Raw genomic sequence first — 23994 nt, 5'->3', positions numbered from 1 at the left:
AAGCCACGAATTATCCTCTCGCGAGATAAGATTATATGTATAGTTCATAGTCCCATCAGAAACGTTGTAAAATTGAGCTCCATCTGTAGACTGGTCTATAAGTCTTCGATGGAGATTTTATTCAATTCTAGCGATCTAGACTGATCAATCCTTCTCTTTTATTAGATGTTGATTTAAAAAAAAAAATGAGATTGATCAAATGCTATTGGAATTTTTTTTTTAAATCACCAAATAAGATAAAACTGGTTTGAAAGAACAACATTTCAGAATCAAGTTTATTGTCAAGTAGGTTTGCACTTACAAGGAATTTGACTTGGTGTAGTTGGTGCAGAGTATTAAGTATAGACAATATGGATATATATACAGAAACTTAAAAAAATAAGGAGCTGTAGTGCAAGCTGAATGCTATAAATACTATAAATAGTATTGAATATGATGAATAGTCTGTTAATTTATTTACTCATTACATAATAAAGTAGTTCTATTCTATTCTATTCTATACTTATTCAGCAGTATTGTAAAGATATCACTCCAAAACAATACCCCATTATCTTTAATGCAATCCTATCGAAAGTGTTTCGGTGCACAAAATCTCTGTAAAATCTGAGATTTCTATAAGGAATTAACATATTAATTGTCTATATTGAAAAGTTCTGGTCTTAACCACTGAAATTGTTCTTGGTCAGTTACTGTAAGTTATTCTAAAAGATACTGTTAAAATTCTACAGGGTTAAATTGCTTTTGGTAAGATATAATAGTAACCTTTATGAAAACCACACTTTCTGTGTTCCCTCACTGAGACATTAATTGATCTTATCTGGAAGGGTGCGTACACTCATTAACTTTGGCATGATATCTGTAAACCTGTTTTGGGCAAAATTATATCTAATTTCAGCTCCATCTGGAAAACTCATGATAAATAAAATGTATATTAAAGCACACCGAAGAAGCCATGAACCAATATTCTCAATACTGCCTACTGCTGTTTTTAGTTTGAGGAGGGAGTAAGACCTGGCATTGAAAATGAAACTCAGCTCTACTACTTTCTGTTCTATTTTCTAGAAAATATCTACGTTTTCTTTAAAACTTTACTTGTAAGACGTAAAAGTAAAAATTACTCAACCAATCAATGGCTTGCAGCAACTGATCTATAAAGATCAGTTTAGTTTAAATGATAACATTTAAAATAGTTATATCATCTGGGGCGGCTCAGGAGGAAGAGCAGTTGTCTGCCAATTGCAATGTTGGTGGTTTGATCTTCATCTTTCCTGCACTATGTTTCAAGTGTCCTTGGGCAAGATGCTATTCCCCATGTTGTCTGTGATGATGCGTACATTACTGTGTGAATGTGTTAAGATCAAGATCAGATTTATTGGTCATGCATACATGCATACACGTGACATTTGTCCTCTGCTTTTTGTGTCCTCCCATCCAGGTTGGCACCTGTTGACACACACATACACATGCACAGGGTGACACACTCATCGAGACAGATGCCCCCCTGGAGTGGTGGGCAGCCATTCACAGCGCCCGGGGAGCATGGGGGTACAGTGCCTTGCTCAAGGGCACCTCAGCCGTGACAAGGAGGTGGACTGACACACCTCCAGCTGTGAGTTCCACCAATCTTTTTGAGTGGCGAGAGTGGGAATCAAACCTTCCAGTTATTGGACGACTGACTGACTCTAACCACTGAGCCACAGCCGCCCGATGTGTGTGATAGAAGAAAAATTAACTGTATAGCTTGTATATAATGAAGGAGTGCTGTGTGTGTGAGAATGAGTGAATGTTGCTGCTCGTGTGATAGTATTATTTTGGGAGAGGACAGGCCTGATTGATGCTGCAGGACCTTGGAACAGTCAGTCTTGAGCTATATGGTACGAGGAGCTTTAGAGAAAACTTATGACATGTCAAGATGGAACCAAGATGTCTGAACCTTCCTGATAGAAATCATTTGAGGAAGATAACATCTAAAGACAGATGTCTTGTTTTGCACGTACTTTAGAGTGTAAATAGGATCTGGTTTCTTTGTTTGAGGTCTTACCTCTGATGCATGTGAGCTGTAGGACCTGGTGTACAGCGTATTAAAGAATATTCTCTACTAAAGACTCTTGCTTCCAGCCTAATCTACTTTGACTCTTGGTCCTTCTGACAAGAGAACGGCTGCCCAGGAAACCCTTCTTACATTGTGTAACAGGACTTTGAGTGGTCAACAAGAGCAGAAAAGTGCTTTATAAGTACAGTACGGTTACCATTTATTTGCTATAGCAAAAAATAATCCTTTGGATTTACTTGATTTTAATGTGTACATCGGTCCCACATGATAAGAATGTGGATGAGTGACAACATTTCCTTCTTTATCTCAATGAATTATTACCAAAATATTTCAATCATAATCAGGTATTTAAAATAATCTAGTTGAGTTCACTTTTTTTTAAGCTACTCCAACACTAATTAATTAAGTAGTATGGATGCGATTTGATCATGTTCGGGATACCCAATTCTCAAATATAATGAACTTTATTTGTTAATGCCAACATTATTTAAATATATTATGTAAATTAAAAGCAATTGTATTATTTCCTTACAACCCAGGTTAGGTCTCTATATTGATTTGTTAAAGCCAGCCTAATGCATTGTAGACACTTTTGTGTTGTGTGCAAATACAGAGATCAAAACCGATTGCATTGAAAAAAATTACTGTATTCTTCCATAAAACTTTGGAAATCACAAAGTTTTATCACACATATAGTCATTTTAGTATAGAAATACAAAGCTGTAATAGATTCAAAATACAAACCCCACTTATTGCAGTACAATGCAATACAAAAACTGTGAACAGTTAGTACTGCACAAGTGCATCCTCAACAGCAAATACAAAATAACAACAGTAATAAAAGATTTCTTTTTTCTTTTACTGTAAACCAGTAAACAAAATATGCCACAATCTGAACAGGGCAAGTAAGAGCTTCACACAGTGTTCACACATACAGTAACCTCAGCATAGAAATACAAAGCTGTAAACATTATTATACCAGTAGATTCAAAATACAAATAACGAAAATACAAACCACAAATCACTCATAGTACATTCAGAAACTGTGAACAGTTGGTACTGTACAGGTACATCCTCAACAGCAAATACAAAATAAATACAACAACAGTAATAAAAGTATTTTTTTACTATAAACCTGTAATATGCCAAAATCTGAGCTAGTGTCCATAAAAAAACATTTAACCATGACGGTTAACCCTGTGAACACCATTTTACATAGATGACAACTCAAAGTAGATATGCATACAAAAAGTAATAAACCCTGCATCGACTCGTCATGGAGAAATAACAAAAAAAACAAAAAAAAAAAAACAGGGTGCAGTGATATCAGTGTGACCAGTTCACTGAGAGAGCCTGTTTTTCAGAGTAAGTGCTTTGTTGGAAAGCTTACCTCCATCCATTTCCATCCAAATCTTTTGGATAACCTCGAAAGTGTAGCGGAGGTCAGGAGGGTATCTAAGGTTGTGCACATACATCAGTCCGAACAGCATAGCAACAGCTAATGCTACATTATCAAGATGTTGTAACACCTTGATGCCTTCAAGAACAATACCAATGTCCTCTACTTCATCACTTGAAGCATGTTATTTGACAACATAGATCCCAACAGTAATGTCTTCAATGGCCTCATTGATGGTGTTGTTATCCAGGCTCTGTACAAAACAGACAAAAGGTAAGTAAACCAAAGTTAGCCAAATCAAAACTATTCACCAAGCTCCATCAAAAAAGTGATAAACATAAAACAGTGACACTATAGATGTAGGTGAGGTGAAAGTTAGAATCAAGGCAAATATAAACATTTATTAAAAAGGAAGCATCATCTGTTCCATAAGAAACAACTTTTAATGCAGTCTGAGCCACTTTGTTGCACATTTACAGATCCATGGCTGTGTATGAACACAGGATTCTCTTTCAGCACATACACAGATGAGACAGCTGGCGGGCCATGAGATATTTGCTGAATTTGACAAAGTCTTGAGAACCATTCATTCTACCTCTAAGTTAATTTAGCATCAACCAGACACCGCATATATTTTTTGTATGAAACAGTAAGCCACTGATGATGAAAATTCTAATGAATATTATTTTAATTGATGAACAATTTCAGTACAAGTGATCAAGAATGAGAATAAGAGAAGAGTGGAAGAAGAGTTTAAGCACGATCATGATGTGTAAGAATACACAGTGTTTGGGTGACTGACTGTATTATCTGTTAAACTATCGTTCGAGTGAACACGACTCAAGTTGGAAAAGACTATGGTTCTCTCGGCGGAAAAAACACCCAAGTAACTGTGTCAAAAACACGTTTTATACTGGGTGCCCGCAGGTTCAAAGATAAAATAACAACCTTGACATGATAAATGATTCCATTTTGTTGTTTTACCGACAACTTGATCAGAAATGACGTACAGACTGTTGAATCTGTCTCTTCGCCTGTTGTGCGCGCTTCTGACACCGGGGGAACAGATTATTTCAGGGGAACAGATTTTCGCACAAGACCGGAAAGGGACGCACAAAGGGCCGTGTGTGGCCTCGGTGTGATCTCAACCAATGTAGCCCAGTCTCCCAAAAACATGTCAGGGGCCGTTTAGGCAAATTCAGAATTGTGGATTCAAATGCAGAAGCAGGCAGACAGTTTTGGTCTAAAAGCATTTACTCTTGAACAAGGTAATTGAAGCATTTTTTTGTAGGCACATGGGTGATTAGAGGGAGCAGGTCAGACCAGTTAGACTGAGTATTTCCTGTATGAAGGGTGAATAGTGATTTTCCAAGAGGAACGGAACGATAAAGAATCCTTGGCTTACTTGTTGAGGAGCTGGAAGTACTTTGGGTGGAGTCACTGGTTTTCTCCTTTGTAGATATAGAAGTCATTGGAGAGTGAGAAAGCAGGTAAAGTATCAAAGGGGTGTTCTAGAGAGGTTTTCCAGGAGGAGTGACCAGTGACACAGGTAAGTATTCAATTCTTCAGCCACAGAAGAGGGATAGCCTACCTGAGACAAGAAAACAAGTGTCAGGACAAGGAACTGGCAAGTCTAGCAAGAGACCATGAACAGACCTGATTACCACACTAGGGAGGCAGACAATCTGGTAGAGACTGAGTGCTGGAGCCGATCCTTAAATACTGGCAGGTGGTCTGGCTATTCTGGACTCCACCCAGGAGGTGGAGAAAAGCCTGCCCAACCTAACATGAACTCAGAATGTTAGTGTTTCACACAGCAAAACAAACCAGTGCAGATGATGAGAAAACAGTACAAAAGTTTAGTGGAAAATGCAGGGCTACTGCAACTTGCTGCCATTATGGTGCAAATAATTCTAGAGCATGTATTCTAGAAAATACGTAGGCAGGAGCACTGGGATCCTTAAGGGACCTGAAGACAATTGTCCATCCTTCGATCCATTTTCTATACCCATTTAATCCAATTCAGCGATATGTGGGGTACACCCTGGACAAGTCAAAAGAAAATTGTATGAAAAACATACTGGAGATGGGAGGAAAGTGGACTAGAGAAGAATGGAACGCAATATCAAAACTCATTGAGAATAGATAATACCAGCATTATTCATACAAGATGTGAGATAGGCAAACATCCGACTGGAGAAACTTCTTACTTAAATCTCCATCTTTGAGTTTCCATTAGCAGGTCTTCTAGGCAATACAGCTTGCAAATCATAAAGTTAAATTATTAAGTTTCTAAAAGCTACAAGTCTCGTTAAAAATATCTTTGTTGCCGGTTTCCTGTTCCAAACTCCAGTCCAATTGGCGGCGATAATGCACCCTTAAGCTGGTTTGACAACCGCCAACAAAGCTGAAAGAAAAAAAATGGGGAAGCCGCCTTTTCCGTTCACGTGACCGGTTAGATTGTTTGTGGCCGCGCGTCTTTCTGTGTTGGCGGTTTTATGTGTTTGTGAAGGCAGTCCCGAAGCAGCAGAGTCTCAGAAGAGCGCATAAAGTCGTCTTTAATGGAGAAATTGTGTGACAGAACCAAAGGCAGGTGGAGTGATATCCAGCACAGTGGACAGGACAGCAGGTTTGTTTGGACGTTAATTGATTTATTTTCTCGGCGCTTTGCTACGAGCTTTCGGTCTTTAATCACCGTGCGGAATCCACTGAGTTCGATCAGCTGAAATTTTGTCTTGAATTTTGAGGCGCAGTTTTGTTAAGGCTTCATTACTAGTTTTTTTTCCTTTTATCTAAATAAACGAAGAATGAACTATATCTGCATCTCTCTTCTGCGGCAGCTTGTATGGTTAACTTTACCCTCCGTTGTCGGTGGGTACGCGTTAATGTGTCGCTTCCTGTTAGGTTGTTAGCGTGTGCTAGCCCATGTTTCTGCTCTACTCTTTGTGTGTGCTGGTAGATGAAGGGTTATAACATCATGGTTGAAGTCTGAGTGAACTGAAAGGGCGAGAGGCCTCCACAGGAATAATGGGTGGATGGACAGACTGAGAAAACGATCGGAAGTAGGGGGCAGATGGCGGGAGAAGCTCGAAATCGAACTGTGTTCATAGACCCCGCTGACAGATCAGGGCTGCTTTAGGTTTATATAGCACACCACCTGTAGCTTATTTACTGTCGTTCATTTGGATCAAACCATCCACGCTTCATAATGTATTAACCGCAAAGTTAAAAAAAAAAAAAAAAAAAGCTGCTTTTGAATTTTAAGGCACTTCCAACCATCTCTTAGTGGGTGAGAACATGTCCGTCCTCCAGTTGGTCACACAGAGCTGCGGACTGGACACATTCAGCCTTCTCTGTGTCACATACACGTACAATATGTTGCTACAGCTTGGTCTTTATTAGCCGGTTTGACACAGCTGTTTGTTTTGGGGCCATGCTCACTTTTAACACACAATTCACCAAAACCCGTACTCAAATATTCGAGTCCTCATCTGATTATGACTTTATGACCACAGGAGCAGTGGCCCATCTCGGTGGTCCCACTGCAGGAAGAGGGGGAATGATGGCAGCCTGAGGACCAACAGTGATGCAGAGGAGCAAGGAGCAGACAGCAGACATTCCAGGTAAGGCTTTGGGTCTCTAAGTGAAGGTGACCCATCATTCCTTAAATCCTGCTCTCTACTGCAGTAACATTCAGTGGGGTTACATGGCACTGAAAGGATCGAATTATTGTCTAAATTACAATAAGACTGAGTTGCTCCTTATTTGGGCAAGGGTAATTATCCTTGGATATATGGCGGTGAATGAATCTAATCATAGGCACAAAGCCTGTCATACTCCGATACGATAGGTGGCGCTGTACCCATTTCAACTATTGCTAATAGAGGCACTTCCGGTTGACCCCTTCACCACCACCACCAACAACAACAACAACAAACTCAGGTATTTGAGAAAATGGCGAACGAAGTGCAAGATGAAGCTACTTCCCTCCACATTACGTTGTGATGAGCACGCTTATTGCACAAATGTGATGCACAACGGCGCATTCTCCATTGCGTTGTTTGTTTCTTTCTGAAGGCGGCGACTACAACAGTAATATCGTCTCTTCCGATTTCCGGTTCGCGACCCCGGGAAAAAAAATCGCAAACATGCGCAGAACCCAAAGTCCAATTCACCACGTGCTTCACGCGTCTAGAAGCACATTTAATTTGACCTTCAACCGAGTTATCTCGGGGTCTTAATCCGATCCAAGGACAAGACCATTTTTTTGACATTGGGCCCTTGATTTCACATTATAACATGATGTTCTATTCAGGTTCATGGGAATGTATGTGAGTGTGTACGTGTGTATCTCCGTCGCAAGTCTTTGCTCGCCACCGGTCTCGACCAGAATCTCGTCCTGATCCGGATTTGCACCGTCCTCTAGAAAAACCTGACCTACAAACAAGGTCATATTTATTACACTCTACTCTGTGATGCATCGTTTAAGGTTTAAATGTTTAAAATGCAGAATATTGCATCAAACCTCACATAAATCTTATCAAATCTTCAGTTTTAGTTGTCCAACATTCAATGTTCAAGTATATCAAATATGAGGACTAAACATTCAAGAACTCACGTTTAACTGTTCATGTGTACAGTGTTTCAATAACACTTGTGGAAGGTAACCATTATTATTCAAAATATAAATCATAAACCATGTGCAAATACAATAACAGTACACATTGAGTTTGTTCAGAGGTATCAAAGAAGTGTGCTTAATTACTCCTACAATAGCGGCCTACTAATGCGAGAGAAACTGCACCAAAAATTACCCTCTGAGCTGCTTTAAACTTACAGTTGAAATTAAATAAATTCCTTCAATTAGTTGAAATACTACAGAATAAAATATTCTTTTACATTCATCATGACATATCAAATTGCTTTCTTTTTCCCTTTAAATTGGCATTAGGAAAACAAAACAACTTCCCCTTAAATATATGTCTATATATATCGGCATAAAATAAAAGACTCAACAACCTCAGTTCACTCTCATAGACTTTTATATCACCACAACTTTCTTTAGCACACTGAGAAACAACAGAAAAATAGCCTCAGAGCAGCTAAAAAGACAAGTTTCTCACCCTTGCTCTCTGTATTTCAAAGTACGCCGATATCGGAGCTAGCAGCGGCTCTAGTACTACTTGTCTCCTTTGTGTAGCCACTCGGCTCCGGACTTCCAATCGGTATGTGCTCTGACTTTCTTTCAGTGCAACTCGGGATTTTTCTCCTTTTTCTGTCCTCTTCACAAGCAGCTGCGCTTTACTTCTCTGGTTAAGGTCAGAAAATAACGGCAAAATCGCGCGCCTGCAGTTCAGCTCCGAGCTGAGAGGCTGAACGTGGCCTGCGTAGCCCCTGATTGGCTGTTGAGGCACTCTCCACGTGGGGTCATACGAACTGTGCGGTGCATTCAAATGCAACAGGAACATTAAACTTTGCCGATGTAAACATAAAATAAATACTCTCCCGCTTCTTTTATTGGTCTCTAATATAATCTAATGTGTGTTTTCCCACCTGGGCTACACAATGGAACACAGCACAACAGAATGGGACAATAGCAACGTGTGTGGGTGGGCTTTAGAATCTTTGGCAACAATATTACCCAGACATCAGTAATAGTTAACTCATCGGACCGGACTTCTCGGGACTGCGGGGGGGTTCGTCCGAACCCCCCGAACCCCCCCTGCCTACGGGCATGAGGTCTTCATGGAAAAACATCATTGAGCAGTAAGTTGGAACAAACATGTGAGAAATGCTTTTCTCCTGCAGTTAGGCCCAGAACTCAGTGGGGGCTGATGTGTGTGTGTGTTGTTTAATTGTTTAAATAAATGATTTACATGTTATGTGAAAGAGTAGTTTCCTTTACATGAACTGGATCTGTTGGAAGGACTCGACTCTGCTGTGATTGGTCTTTCCTGTGTTTGGCTGGTTAGTTGTCACAAGTTTGAGTGAACGTTTGCTCATTGGATGTATTCTTATACTCTTGGTGTGCTGTTTTTATAATGGTAACTGTGTGTGTGTTTTGCTTTTTTGGCTCACTTTGGGTGACGCACGTTGCTGCGAGCTCTTGGTTTTCCACTAACGTGGCTGTGAACTTGAACTCTTAAGTGCCGTGTGGAGCTCCGGTGACTTTTGAAGCTGAAAGAAGGTTAAAAATAAAAGCTTCTTCACCGGTGAAGGAAATTTAGAGTTTCTCTGTCATCCGACCATCTTCACTAACCACCTGCTAGTATTAAACAAACCCAAGACTATAGCTTCCAGCAGTCAGCAGGAGTGTAGCCAGAAATCTCAAACAGTGAATTTTTGGTTTGTGACAACATTTGGTCATGTGTTATCACAGCATCTGTCTGCAGTGGCAACAAAGAGCAACATTCCCCTCGTGTGTTCATGCAGGTACTTATGCAGCTCTTGTGTGTGATCCATAGTTTCACGACTCCAGAGAGCTCAGGTCCAGTGTCCCGCTGTGGGCGGTCAGACTGGGGCAGCCAGATGGAGGAAGATGAAATGAGGAGGGACGTACACAGAGATATGCAACGGTAACACAGTATTTTACTCATTCTACCTCTGCTTCATTCGTTTTCATCTCTATGGTGAGTACTGACTGTGCGTGCTGTGTTCAGTTACAGGAGGAGGATACTGGCTGCAGACGTCACCCAGAGGGAGAGAAAGACGTCCTCTGGCTCCTCTGGGAGGTATCATTCTTTTAACCTTTTCTAAAATAAGATTCAGTTTTTGATGAGCATACACCATATATGTACTTTATATATGCAAGCATGTATGTGGTCACTACATTCGTTCATGAAAATCCAGCTGTGTGAGGTCAGTCAATAAATCTGTTAGAGATGAGTCAAAATGTTGTATGTGTATTATTACGATGTGCTGATAGCATAAACCTGATCAGAAAGACGGTAGTTCAAGTATTGTGTTTTTAGTGGGGTTACAGTACTTACTGTAACTCGCTGTTGGCAGATGGCAGTTAGTGAATCAGTCAGGAACTCTGACGAGGATCTAAGCTGGCAACAGAGTCTATAACAACTCAAAACTCATAAACATCGCTGTCCACTCTGACCCTTCACACAGCTTGTTCTCAACCAAACATTAATGTTGCTCATGTAGTGCACAGCTACCGGTCATACAGTGTGTTAACAGTGCAATGTGGATGTTCTTTGGGTTAGAGTGGTAAAAGCTGTAGTTGCATAGCAACTCCTGAGTTCAGTCAATCACTGGATTCTGCTGCTGTGCAGGTGACTTGGACAAGGGGAGTAGTCCAATTAACTTGAGGTTGAACTGTAGCTCAGCTCAGCTATGCATGGAACTGTCCTGAGTGTGTGCAGTCATGAGGGCTGGAGTCCTTCAGCTGCAGGCCGCTCCACCGTTGGATGGACAGTTTAAATGTGTGAACTGGGTAGTAAACTTGTTTGTCTGCTGTAGCTGTGACTCCAGAGATGGAGAAAACATGGAGACGGATGAAGCTGTGCTGCTGCGCCGACAGAAACAGATCAACTACGGCAAGAACACGCTGGCCTACGACCGATACATCAAAGAAGTTCCAAAGTAGGTTGACTCAAAAATTCAACGTTTCCTAATTAACACAGTCGGGAAACTTAATGCAGTGTGAAGACAAAAAATGAAGCTCTGTGTTCGTCTTTGTTCAGTACACAAGTAAAACGTGCTGTTTCCATTTTGTGGTCAGGCACATGCGTCAGCCGGGCGTTCACCCCAAGACCCCAAACAAGTTCAGAAAGTACAGCCGGCGCTCTTGGGACCAGCAGATCAAACTGTGGAGGGTCAGACTTCACGCCTGGGACCCCCCTGCTGGTGACTGCCATGAGAAGTCTCTCAATGATAACATGTAAGAAAATATGTGGCATTCTGCTATATCCAGATGTGCGCAGATCTGTGCAGCGTCATTGAGCAGATGTTTTGTCTTGTTCCGGCAGTGAGGAGCTGGATCTGGGTGATGTCATGGATATCGAGTTGGACTTCCCAACCCTAACGGACTCACTGAATGCTCCGCCTTCTCTTCCCATGCGTGGCCTCTCAGTAGAGGTGAGTTGAACAGAATTCTGAGCTCTGAAGCTCAAACCCAAACGTGTATAGTTTTGACTGTCTTTGTTATTGAACTTGGTTTACTCTGCTCTGTTGCCCAGGATCAAGACTTTGAGGGTACTCCAGTTAAAGTTCAAAAGACAGAAACCACAGTGGAGCCTGACATGGCGTAGCTCATGTTGTCGAAGAAAACGCGTGTTGAATTTTGTTCATCTGTTTGCCCCTATGCTGACTCGGCATGTTGCAGTCCAACATGGCAGTAGCCAGAGACGCTGCTCTGTGACTGTACCTCAGCAGGTAGTCTGCCATTACAGGGATTTGTTTTTCATTGTTCACTTGTTCTTATTCTGTAGGTTGAGACCTTCCATAAAATCATCTGCTCAGGGAGTCTTGTTTATGGCAACATTTTACAGTTTTAATCCAGCTTTGGGCTTTGGTGCTCAGAAAAACACTTATTGCACTGATCAGTGGCCTTTAGGAACAGAAATTCTGATTTGTTGATGTGTTCTAAAGGTGACATCTTTCATATTTTAAAAAGAAAGTGGCTGAAGTTAAAGGTTGATTTTGTTGTGAAGGGGGAGGACGTTTCCTTTTAATTAACCTTTATAGGCTCTCATATACAAGTTTGAACCAACCAAGAGTTTTACTTCAGTTACATTAAACTGGGATTTGTTTTTCTTTTTCTTTTAAATGTTTCATATAGATGTTTCTTTGATGTAGAAAAGTTTGAAATAAAATTAAAGCAAAAAAAAAAGACTTGAATGTTTTGGGGGGTTTTTTTCGACCGGATTGGACCCCCCTGTGTGGAACTTTGTGTGAGTGTCAGTAATCTGGATTTTGCAGTGGAAATGTTCCTGTTCCATGTGTGCTGCTGTATTGGCTTCATGATTTGTTTTATTGATGTTTGTGAATGTAGTGCGTTTGTGCCAATGTTGAAAATGCCCATAATACGTAAGTATCCAACTATAACCTCAGGTCATGTTAGCTGACCTGAGGTTATAGTTGGATACTTAATTGATCCTATGGGGGAAATTGCTCCATCACAACAGCAATTTAGGGGCGTTTAGGGGTCCAAACACTGGGTCATCCACCTCTGTCACAGCAACCACCTTCAGGTGGCTTGCAGCTCCATCTTCCAACATTTTTTGTTCAATATAGCCACTATCTCTCATAAGTACATGTCTTGCGTCTTCTGACTTTCATTCCTCTTCTTTCCAGTGCATGCGTCCACCTGCTCCTCATTTCCACTACCGTGAAACAAGCAAACAGAAACAAGCTTAGAGCTTATTCCATTCCCACTTAGAACTTAACTGTAACTCCAACTTTGCACATCTCATCAGTGTGTCACTGTCCTCATACATGTCCCGCACCAGCTTCACATTCTGTTCTGTCACCCTATGACCTTGCGCTCTTTTAAAGAAATACCTGGCTCAACAGAGCTCAAACTTCATCAGTCTAGCTACAGTGCTGAAAAGAAACCTGGAATTGCTCTTAGTAAAGTTTAGGCAGCTGTAATATTTGCACATGGCAGTGAAGAAAAGGATGACGGAATTAATTTAAATCTGGTTACAACATTCTCTGATGGACACCTGTAAATAAAATTTCGTATCAGAAGCTGTGTAGTCAAGTAACATAAACTCGAAAGTTATCAAGAAATGCCACGCCTCCTCTGCCTGTGGTTCGAGGAATGTGAACATTGAAATACTGAGTTGATTCTTTGATGCTAACATGATCCTACTGCTACAGCCAGGTTTCCATCCACAGAGACTTGGAAAGGAGAGATCTACAAAAAATACCATAAGTTTACAGGACCATATTGATCATTTGTTTAATCTTCTACAATAGTTGTGTCCTGCTTTCCTGGGTTTTGCTAGATTAGAACTGTTTTTGTTAGAAAGTTTCAACCTGTTTTTTCCTGTAATACTAATAGCGAGTGACGAGACTGACAAACTGCTAAGTGGACTGTATTCATACTTGAGTCTGTAGACCAAATTGCCCCTTTGGGGACATTGAAGTTTTGCCTTACCTTAATAAAATGATCAACCTGATTGCATGATGGAGCATGTTTTTTTTATATATATATATATATATATCTCCACTGTGCACAGTCTTGCAGTTTGACAGTAAAGGCTGAAAAATGGTCCAAATACTACCTTTTCATTACTCTGTTACCGACAAAGACTTACTGCAGCTTAAGCAGCAGTGTGGTCCAGTACAACACCTGACTCTGCCATTCACTGGCTAGTGATAGTTGCCTTAATTGAATGGGTTGATCAGGTTGGTGCACGAGAGTCAAGCAACAGAAGACATGGAATATGCTCATACTACTGGCCTGTTTTTGGGTTTTCACTGCATGTCATTATTTATAACAGGGAGTTTATCTTTTGCAGGATGGGCCCTTAAAAAAACAGCCAGGAATGAAGAGTGTATCCAGCTCTCCAGTTACTGCTACACTGCAGTTTCAGTTTGTCAGCACATCAATGTTTTGTGTCCACAGCTGTTATTGTGCGACTGTACTCCACTTTCCATGTCTCACTTGTGATTACTTGGCCACAAGCATTTCAAGGAAATGATGACAGGAGCTGCTAAACAATGTGCCTTTATGATGCTGAATACTTATCTATAAGAATTTACTGGATTGAGACTCATCCCTCGTCACTGTTCTTTTCTTCTTTCCTCTGAATAAGAAGTCTTTCATTTTCTACTGCGCTCTCACCTGTGAATGCTGAGGGTAAGAAATAATCTATATGGTCTGTATTACAAAATACATGGCTAGCCCGTTACCCAAATCCACATTGTTACACTATTCATTTTATACTCATACACCTTGATTAACAGTCTAAGTCCCTCCTTAGAGAAATTGTTCAGATCAGGTGATGACTTCAATTCCTCAGTAACACATAAAAATGGACACCATCAATCTCAGGGGTCATAGGAATAAAGGCTTGTGGGCAGATGGGAAAAGTTCTCTGTATGGTGACATTTTGGTGAGGCACATCAAATATATTCTCATAAGATTCATGATTTCAAACCAGTCTCAAATCAGGAGATGCTCTGTCTGAGACTAATCCCGACAGCTGTGATCAGCTCAGCCATGATAACAGAAAGTGACCCTTTTGATCCTTCACTTCTTTGGGATCTGTCCCCTAACGGACACAGAAAGATTTATATACACATATTTATTGCTTCCCACATATTCCCAACAGACCTGAGCAAAGTCTGTAGTCAAGGTTCTCTGCCATGACTATTTTACCTGAGAGATTCACAACAAATAGAATCGTGTGTCAGTCCATAAGATTGTGAGGCTGTTCCTGTGTCTTATTGAGGTAGTAGAAGATAGGCTACAGTTTTCTGCAGTCTCATCTAATATGGATGTTACACAGCTTATGATTTGAAACTTGTTTAACACTTGAAACAGTTAACAAGAAGTTAACTGTATACATAAATGTATGATCCATATCCAGATTTCCTATTCAATATCTGTCACTTGAATGTCGCTGCTTCCTATACACTGATGTAATTGAAGGATTATGTCATGTTTCCTACTGCTTAAATTTGCTTTACCCCAGTCCAAATGTAGTTACGTTTCTGCTCCAGACGCCAGTCCAGTGGGTGGCGGTATAGCCCCTCCGAGCTGGTTTACCAACCACAAATACAGCCAAAAAAAAAAAAATAGTAAGAAGGAAACTGGCCGATGTTACTTTGGGTCGGCTTGGTCGCAACCACAAGAAGCAGGAGGGAAGAAATCTAACTGCAACAGTGCATGTTGAGCTCGTTCTGGATTGAGAAGACGTAAGTGAGGATCATGCTTCGAGTGTGTCTGAGAGGAGCCAAGGCCACAGCCCTGGTAAGACTTCCTGCCCCCCTCTTTCAGCCATGTTGGTGTTAGCTTGCTGTCATTCAGTGACCCGCAGATCGGCTCAAGGTGCCATAGCGGACTGTTTGCAAAGAATTAGATGGCAACATTCAAAAAGATGACGGACGCTATAGTTTGCACCTAATCGAAGCACTCATGGTAAATGCGTTTTGTCAGCGCCAACGAAAGCAGCGCAGAGTGTGTTCGGTTAGTGATGTCCAGTTTTAACGGAGAGGTCACGTCAGACATGTTTGCGGCTCCGTTGCTTCATGGCTTCCGGTGAGCTGAGTCTCAGTTGGCCGCAGATTCTTCTCTGTAGTGCGCTTACTTTACTTCATCTGTGTCTGTTAACTGTGGCCAGGTATCAAGGACAGGCCTAGAAATCCGCACTCACTTAAAATGCTGGCTCATTTAAAAAAAAGAAAAGCTCTGAGGGGTTATGATACGATGTGAACCAGAACCAGCCACAGTTCACAGGGCCTCCATCCAGCACGTCACCAGTATACAGTAATGTAGAAAAAGAAACGACAAACTCTTTAAATCCCAGGCTTTTAGGCATCATAACATAATAAATCTGCTGTTCCTCACTGATGTGAGAGACTGATACAAGAAACCATTACTTCAAGTTATTGCCCCTAACTGTGGTTCTATAAGCTGTTGGATTGTGGGTTAGTTGCCAAAAAGTTCAAGGATTTATGAAGGCACATGCGTGTTCAGGTGGAGAACAAAAAGCCACCCTTTGGAGTAGTGTGCCAAGCTTTGCCTCTTCCAGACTTTGCAGGGCAGTAACAGACCCGATGATCAGATTGATAATAGCAGGATTCAAACTTCCTTCTCCGAGTATTCTCTGGTGATGATAGCTTATCTAAGTGGACACATGCCTGGGGGGTGTGTGGGTTTGGAGGAGTTTGGCAGTTAGGCAAAATTATGATTAATGCTGTAAGTGTGAAGTAGAAATGGTAATTGTCCAGCATCGTGTTGTGTGTATACATGTTTGATAACTCATTCAGTTAAAGTTTTGGAGGTCCTGAGTTGCCGGTGTGGTTCAGTAACTAAACCAAATGACTAAATCCCCCCCCCCCCCTTTTTTTTTCTTCCTATATTGCTTCTGTTACTGCTGCCTTTTCTTTAGAAGAGCTGTGGAAGAACTCCTCTACCTAATCTGCAACACTACAGGCACTACACCACAGGAGAGAGCAGGTAACCCATTCACTGACGCACAGTACAGAGAGGATATTTAGTAAAGCATTTTCATGATATCAAGAAATTCCCATGTTGCATAGTAACGTGACAGACTGCTGTCTATCTTGTCTTCTTCCGTTACAGTGGAGCTGCTAAAGTTGTGGCTGCTAGCTTGTTGACAGTAAGCGGTGGCATTGGAGGCACTATAATATATGCCAAATGGGACCCCAAGTTCAGAGGAACAGTGGAAAAGAATATTCCATATTCACAGTTGCTGTTGGATCTGGCTCTGGGACCTGCTCCTCAGAATGATGGCCCCCCATTCAAGAAACAGGTTAGGATGTGAGGTTGTGAAAGTGCAAAAAAGAGCCCAACGTGGCCGTATATTTTCCTTTTTCACATTGTGAGGAAATGGATGAAAAAACAGCAACTGGTGTGAACACTTTTGTAAGGCTACGTTTGTTATATTTTCATACTCTTATCTGTTCAGATGGAGTTGGTGCAGCCACCTTCTATGATGGAAAAACAAGTGAAAGCGTCCAAAGTCGAGTCAGAGAAGAAAAAGAAGGCCAAAGAAGAGTCCAGCCCTGTTCCAGGACAGCCTCCCCAGAGCATAGAGGGTAAGTCTTTGAACTGTTTGCAATCAGAACTTATGAACTGGCACCTTTTGGACTTATGAACTGTTGATGTGATGGGAATTCACTTTATTGTCCCACTGGATACATCAGAGAGCAATTTTCATCTTAATACAATCAGTATAATTTCTATTATGGTGATAGAATCTCAAATAGACGATTAAATCATTATTTTCTTGTTCCAGTAATTGATTTTCTTGATATAAGTGCATGTCTCTGTCCTGGGGTCACACCGGGGTCCCACAGCGGTGCAACAACATGAAGCAAACCGCAACATCTACCCTCTTCTCAGAAGAGATAACCTGATCAGTGCCTCTCATCTGCATGAGTCTGACTGCTAACCTAGAAACTGTTTTTGTGTTTTGATTCCAATAAACACCTTCCAGAGGGTGAAGAAAACCGAGAGCGAGAAGAATCAATTTTTATGAAAGGAAATGAATGCATATATGTACATTGATCTTGTGGCCATGGACTTTTATCCATTCTTATTTTTTATATTTGCATTATTCTTTCAGTAAATAGTAGATCTTTCACTAATAACTGCATCTGTTGCTTTGGGGCTTAAATGACTGGTTCAACAACTGTATTTTTCAAAAACTATGAATCCACAAAAGGGCAAAGTCACTCATTCTAAAAGTCAGCCTCATGTATCCAGTTTCTAAATCCCAAAATATGGACGTCAGATTATTTATTCCTTAACCTCACATGGCCATAAAATCATCCAGATGTAAAGTCCTAATATTTCCCACAGAGGCTGTCACCTCATGCTATGGTTCTTTACGTCTTAAGCTTAGTTTTTCTTAGTGCGAAAGGGGGCTGCACGGTGGTGTGGTGCTTTGCGCCGTTACCTCACAGCAAGAGGGGTCAAATCCCAGATGGGCTCTTTCTGTGTGGAGTTTGCATGTTCTCCCCGTGTATGCGTGGGTTCTCTCCGGGTGCTACGGCTTCCTCTCACCATCCTAAACATACATGTTAGGTTAATTGATGACTCTAAATGGTCTCTAGGAGTGAGTGTGAGCGTGCATGGTTGTGTGTCTCGTTTGTCTCTGTGTGACCCTGTCATGGACTGGCGACCTGTCCCGGATGTACCCTGCCTCTCGCCCAATGACAACTGGGATAGTCTCCAGCCCCCCTGCAACCCTGAATTGGACTAAGCGGGTATAGAAAATGGATGGAAGAGTGTGAAAGGTGCTTTAAGAATGCTAAAAAGTTTCTTTAGTGCTTTAAACTTTTGGAGAAGGATAATGGGTAATCATACTTATAAACATCTTTTTAGAGTCTTTTTAAGTTCCTGGTTCAGAAACAAAGGTTTTCTGATATGTGGCAAACTCTCTGAAGGCACTGTTCAGTGATTGGCTTATAGAGCGTGTAGGTGCATTAATGCTAACTCAAACCTGCTGTCATGGGACTTTATCTATTGTACTAACCTGATTGTTGGCATCTAAGGATTCACATGCACATAAACTTCCTTTTTATGAACTGACCTCTCTGTGACATGTATATCAGGCCTTAACTGACTCAATTGTCTAACCATCTGTTGTCAAAATTTTAGTGAGCATCTAATCATTTCTCTTTTTATTGATATAACCTGCATGACCCAATCTAACCGTGTAATGTGTTCCAGCCTCTGTCCCTGATACAGCTGCTGTCACACTTGCCTGTTACTGTAGGTTTACAGTATGTTAAAGTTCTGGTAAAAGTGTCAGATTGTAAAGTATCATTAGTCTTGTGGATGTTTACTTGTTGGGTCCAGTGAAGCTGACATGAAGCCACCATGATGCTGATATTGATTATTATAACCAAGAAGCAGCATTCAGAAATATTGTTTCCAAAAGCCCTTATTAACACTCAGTAATGAATGAAATGGTGTTAGAGTTTAGATATTTCTTTATTTAGTTCACAAGAAAGTTACAAAGACAAAGTAGAATCTTGATCAACAACAATCAACTTTTTTTTTTTTTTTTTTTTTTTTAATTTAATTTATTTGATTTTGGAATTGGTGTTTTTCTTTTCTTTATTGTCTTTAGATGCACCTGAATCAAAATGTTAAACTTTACTGTCTTTATGAGGATCTCCTCACCCTTTATCATCAAGCATGTTTTTCATGTGAAGTCTTTGTATGTGAGTGTTATCACATTTTCTGTCATGCTGCACGTACAGCGACACAAACCACCTGCGGCATTTGTTTTTGTCTTAACCAGAGGCTTCAGCTGAGGCAACTCAGATCATCTCTGCCATCAGTGAAGTCCCATCAGTTCCTGCTCCCTGTGACACAGAGGCAGCTGCAGCCAAAGGTAAACCCTCTCCATTGTCGTCCTTTGAACTTGCACAGGAGCTGAATCCTCGTGTCACACTTGGACTTTGTGGTGGTAAAAGGAAGTTTGAATGGGGACTGCAGTTTCTAACTATAGTTATTTGATGGAAGCACAGTGACAAGTTTTTAGGACAACACAGAGTGGGTATTTGTTGCGATGTGTGTATTTTCACTGCAGGAAATGAAACTACTCGCTTTAAAGACAACAGCAACGTCTTGGAATTCTATACAGTACAGCATCACTAACCTTAGATCTTTACATTGTAATTCAGGCAACTCTTTGGCAGATCAGTCATGTAGTTGTACATTGTATGTTACCCAGCTGTGATCCACCAGGCCCTTCAGGAGAATGGCTGCCAATCCAGTCCCTATATAATGAAAAAATGGTGACCAAATCTTATAGAAAACCTTAATCTTACATTTTAGACCTGGGTGTCAAATAACGCCATCTGTATTATGTCAAAAATAATCATATGCCACCCAGCTAATTTTGGAAGAATATAGTCTATCCATTTTAGCAGTATATTTCTTCTTGCACAAGCAGTAAGGATTCGTACAAGTCTTTTAGAAGGTGCATTTTTAAGTTTTTAAGCAGTCCAAACTGAAGATAGACAAGGTTCTCTCTCAATTTAATGTCAAGAATAACATGTAGTCTGTCTGCTATATTTTCTCAGTATTAATCAATATATTTCCATGTCCAAACAATAATGAATAGAATTTCCCGACCTCAGCATGACACTTTGTTCATAGTTCAGATTTGTTGTAATCTATTCAAAATCTAAGATTCCTTCTATGTAGCTTATTGTTAGCTTTGATGTTAGCTGTAATGTTATATCAACAACGACAAGCCTTGGTTCACAGCGAAGCTCAGACAGCTAAGGTTGGTAAAGGAGGAGGCGTTCAGGAGTGGAGACAGAGGCAGATTTAGGTGCTGTTTACACATACCCGGGTATTTTGATAAACAAAGACCTTTCCCTTCGTTTATACACAAACGGAGTTTTTTCCTACGAAAACGAAGCTAAAAAAAAACTCCGGCAAAAGTGGAGATTTTTTAAAAACTCTGTTTAGCGTTTGTGTGTAAACTGGTTGAAAGAGACAAAAACGGAGTTTTGGGAATGGAATGAGGAGTTGTCGTCATAGTACAGAGCCCCGCCCCTATCCGCCATGTTGGCAGGATGCTAGCGTGAAAACACCATTCTCTCCGTCCATTGTTTATCTGGCAAGCATGGAGGTACTAGCAGCATTTCTGTTGTTGAGAGCTATACTCGCTTGTGTGATTTTGAAAATTACAGTCATACAATGTATTGAACAACAAAGACATTTTTCACGGCTTTAGCAGTTTTATAGTCCAGCGCAACGTGTAAAAGTAGCTCAGTCTCGCTATCAGTCCACACACATGAGCCTGGCGCCATATTTTCTTCTTGAAAAAGATCCGGAAGTTCTTCCTGTCAGCGGTTCTCTATTAGGCTTCTGATTGGCTTGTGTGGAATTCTCATTGTTCTAACACTGCCACCGTCAGGCTTGGCGTAATTTAACAGCTCTTGATAGCGTATTTATGCGGATCAATGTAGACGTGTTTTTTTTTTTTAAAAACGGGACTGTGTGCACCTAGTTTTTTTTGCAAACGAAGGTTAGAAAATATGCGTTTATCAAAATACCCGGGTATGTGTAAACAGCACCTTAAAGAGGCCAAGTACAGGTTTAGCAAGGGGGTGAGAGAAGCTAAACGACTGTACTCTGAGAAATTTCAAAAACAGTTCTCAGCCAACGACTCTGCCTCTGTCTGGAGAGGACTCAGGCATCTGACCAACTACAAGCCGAAAACCCCCCACTCCCTGGACAATCTTGACCTTGCCAACAGCCTGAACGAGTTTTACTGTCGTTTCGAGAGACAATGGGACAGCCCTGACACCATCCCCCGTGACACCATATCCCAACCCCAGCCCACCAGCCCCTCCACCCCCACCACAGTAACGACTCTCTCCATCCTGGAGAGAGACGTCAACAAGCTCTTTGAAGGCGGTAGCATGGTTACCGCGTCTGTCACGGCGGTGTCGCACCGTGACGTCAAAATGACGTTTCAGGCCTGGCGCTTTCCTTGAAAAGACGGCACAGCGCGTTGTCGTGCACCAGTCGATTTTTGTAACTTGGCGGCGCCGAGAACAACGAACCGGATGGACCGTTGTGAGACCAGGCTCAGTGAGGAGGTGCGTTTGTACAGGCAGCTGTACGAAACTGCAGTGAAACAGCACAGGGAGCACGTAAACTCCCAAAACTGGTGCAGAGAGATTGGCAGAACTTTGGGGAAAGAGGGAGAGTTCTGTAAGAATGTGTGGAGGAAGCTACGGGACAGATACGTGAAGGCAAAGAAGAGGGCAGAGACTCTGTTGATGCCGGGGGCTTCAAACCTTCACCTCTTTTAACTGAATTAAAACATTAAAATGATCCGAAAACTGCAGCAGTATCATTAATTACAGTATTCCTGCTCTTGACAGCGGCATTGTTTTCTTCTCCACTTTCGTGGTTGTAGAGTAGAGGTAACCTTCACGTAGCAGCGCCACCTCTGTGATGGAGAAAATTGCAACTACTGGCGCGCAACGACTTGCGCCACTATATAGGGTCCTATGGCGGGCACAAACTCGTGACGTCATCAACACCGCTCGCGCGAGCAGACGCGGCAACCATGCTAGAGCCTTAACACTAGAACTACCAGGATTTTTCTGCCTACCTAGAAGTACCAGAGAGGGGTAATTTGACCCGGCGGCTTTTACCGAATACACTAATCACTCATTTTGTTATGGTAATGAGGCTGTTAGGGGCCGTGTGTGGGGTGAGGGGTGAGGGGGTCACACCTTACAGTGGTAACAGCCAAGACAAACAGGGACAGACAGCTTCTTCCCAAGGGCTGTCAGCCTCCAAAATCACCACAGGTAAATAGCAACTTGCATGAAGATATCAGCAGCAAAGACAGATAGCACAGTTTGGCGGACAGTGTGTTACAGTTTTTCTCCATTGGTTTGGCTCATTTCTTGAAACTGAGATGTCATTCTCAAAACATGGACAAATCCCAAAACTAATTTGCAGTTCCTCACAACAGAATGGCATTTATCATTGCTTTCATCAAATTTCAAATGCTTTTGTACATGTCTCAATCATTTAGTACATCCTTGCAAATGGCTATGTACAAGTATCCTACAGTTAACACAATCAGCTTACATTTAGTACAATTTTCCAATGAATGTACCTTGCTGATCTATCCCAATTGGTTATCTATCGCAATTGTTAGATGGATAAATACCAGTGCATGTGGACTACTGCTTCATTTCCCTCAAGAATTTTGTGGTGAAAGAAGCTCCTCTCCAAGGAACGAAGATGCAGAGATACAGCACTCAACCCACATTTCCACAACAAAAGGAGTGTCCGCAGGGGGTCCAAAGGGTCAAATGACCCTCTTGTGGGTCTTTTAGGTTAAAAAGGTCAACTGACCCCTCCGTGGTAGTTCTAGTGTTAAGAGGCAGAACCCCCGCAAAGCAGCCGGGCCAGACTCTGGCTACGGCTACACGAAAACGTTTTTCACTGTAAACGATACTTTTTCTTATCGTTTGGCTGTCGCGGCCACACGGAGCCGGCGTTCCCACTACCCCAAAACGATAGTTTTTGAGAACGGGTTCCAGAGTGGGAAGATTTGGAAACGGTGTCGTTTCGTTTCCATTGTTACAGCGAAAACGGATTTGTTTACATCTGCGTCAGCCACATGGCTAACGCAGTGACGTATACACATACGTCAGTGACCAGAACAAAAAGCGGCTTCCATTCAAAATCCGGAAGAAGAAGACAACACGGACAGACAGCGATCATCATGGACCCCACAACATTGATAGCAGCACTGCTGCAGACACTGCTAACTACAGCGGCGTTGTTGAAGGAACAACGTGAGCTTCGCGCTGGTAGAAGTGGGGGCGTACACGCATGCGCATTGCTTCTTCTATTGTTCTGGTATAACCGGTGGGGGTGGCTTACAGCGCACCTAGAGGTGTTTCGTGTGTACTGCATCGTTTCATCGTTTTTGTCTGGACCTGAGTCTTTACAGCAGCGTTGCCGTATGGCCGCAATAATTTTCGTACCCGTTTTCAAAATAACCCTCGTTTCGTTTTCGTGTAGCCGTAGCCTCAGTCTCTCCCTCCACCCTGAAGAACTGCGCTGATCAACTGTCCCCGGTGTTCACAGGCATCTTCAACACCTCACTGGAGACATGCCACGTACCAGCCTGCCTCAAGACCTCCACCATTATCCCAGTCCCAAAAAAGCCAAGGATCACAGGACTTAATGACTACAAACCCGTCGCCCTGACCTCTGTGGTGATGAAGTCATTTGAGCGCCTTGTGCTTTCACACCTGAAAGCCATCACAGACCCTCTCCTGGACCCCCTGCAGTTCGCCTACAGAGCCAACAGGTCTGTAGACGACG

The 23994-nt window shown here is 41.8% G+C and overlaps 2 protein-coding genes across 4 annotated transcripts in view; both read left to right on the top strand.

The window, feature by feature from the left end:
- Positions 1-5889: 5889 nt before the first annotated feature.
- Positions 5890-12307, top strand: slbp (stem-loop histone mRNA binding protein). 2 transcript variants are annotated; one of them, XM_075480472.1, is made up of 8 exons: positions 5890-6081; positions 6968-7075; positions 9917-10027; positions 10118-10183; positions 10923-11045; positions 11185-11343; positions 11432-11540; positions 11642-12307. In XM_075480472.1, the coding sequence occupies exons 1-8, from the start codon at positions 6014-6016 to the stop codon at positions 11711-11713; spliced, it is 816 nt and encodes a 271-aa protein (XP_075336587.1). In that variant the 5' UTR covers positions 5890-6013; the 3' UTR covers positions 11714-12307. The 2 variants fall into 2 exon arrangements, with proteins under 2 accessions (XP_075336587.1, XP_075336586.1); XM_075480471.1 differs by having other exon boundaries at positions 10112-10183; positions 11642-12305.
- A 2887-nt stretch (positions 12308-15194) lies between these two features.
- immt (inner membrane protein, mitochondrial (mitofilin)) overlaps positions 15195-23994 on the top strand; it is a 39570-nt gene continuing 30770 nt past the window's right edge. Inside the window, exons 1-5 of one of the 2 annotated variants that reach the window (XM_075480840.1) lie at positions 15195-15387; positions 16532-16596; positions 16723-16912; positions 17069-17198; positions 19415-19507. In XM_075480840.1, coding sequence (XP_075336955.1) covers positions 15346-15387; positions 16532-16596; positions 16723-16912; positions 17069-17198; positions 19415-19507 — 520 coding nt within the window. In that variant the 5' untranslated portion in view covers positions 15195-15345. Of the gene's footprint in view, positions 15388-16528; positions 16597-16722; positions 16913-17068; positions 17199-19414; positions 19508-23994 lie in introns of both variants that reach the window. The other variant, XM_075480839.1, reaches the window with a different exon arrangement.

The sequence above is a fragment of the Odontesthes bonariensis genome, chromosome 13 (genome assembly GCF_027942865.1).
Source record: "Odontesthes bonariensis isolate fOdoBon6 chromosome 13, fOdoBon6.hap1, whole genome shotgun sequence".
Classification (NCBI taxonomy): Eukaryota; Metazoa; Chordata; class Actinopteri; order Atheriniformes; family Atherinopsidae; genus Odontesthes; species Odontesthes bonariensis.
This window is presented reverse-complemented; position numbering and strand designations above follow the sequence as displayed.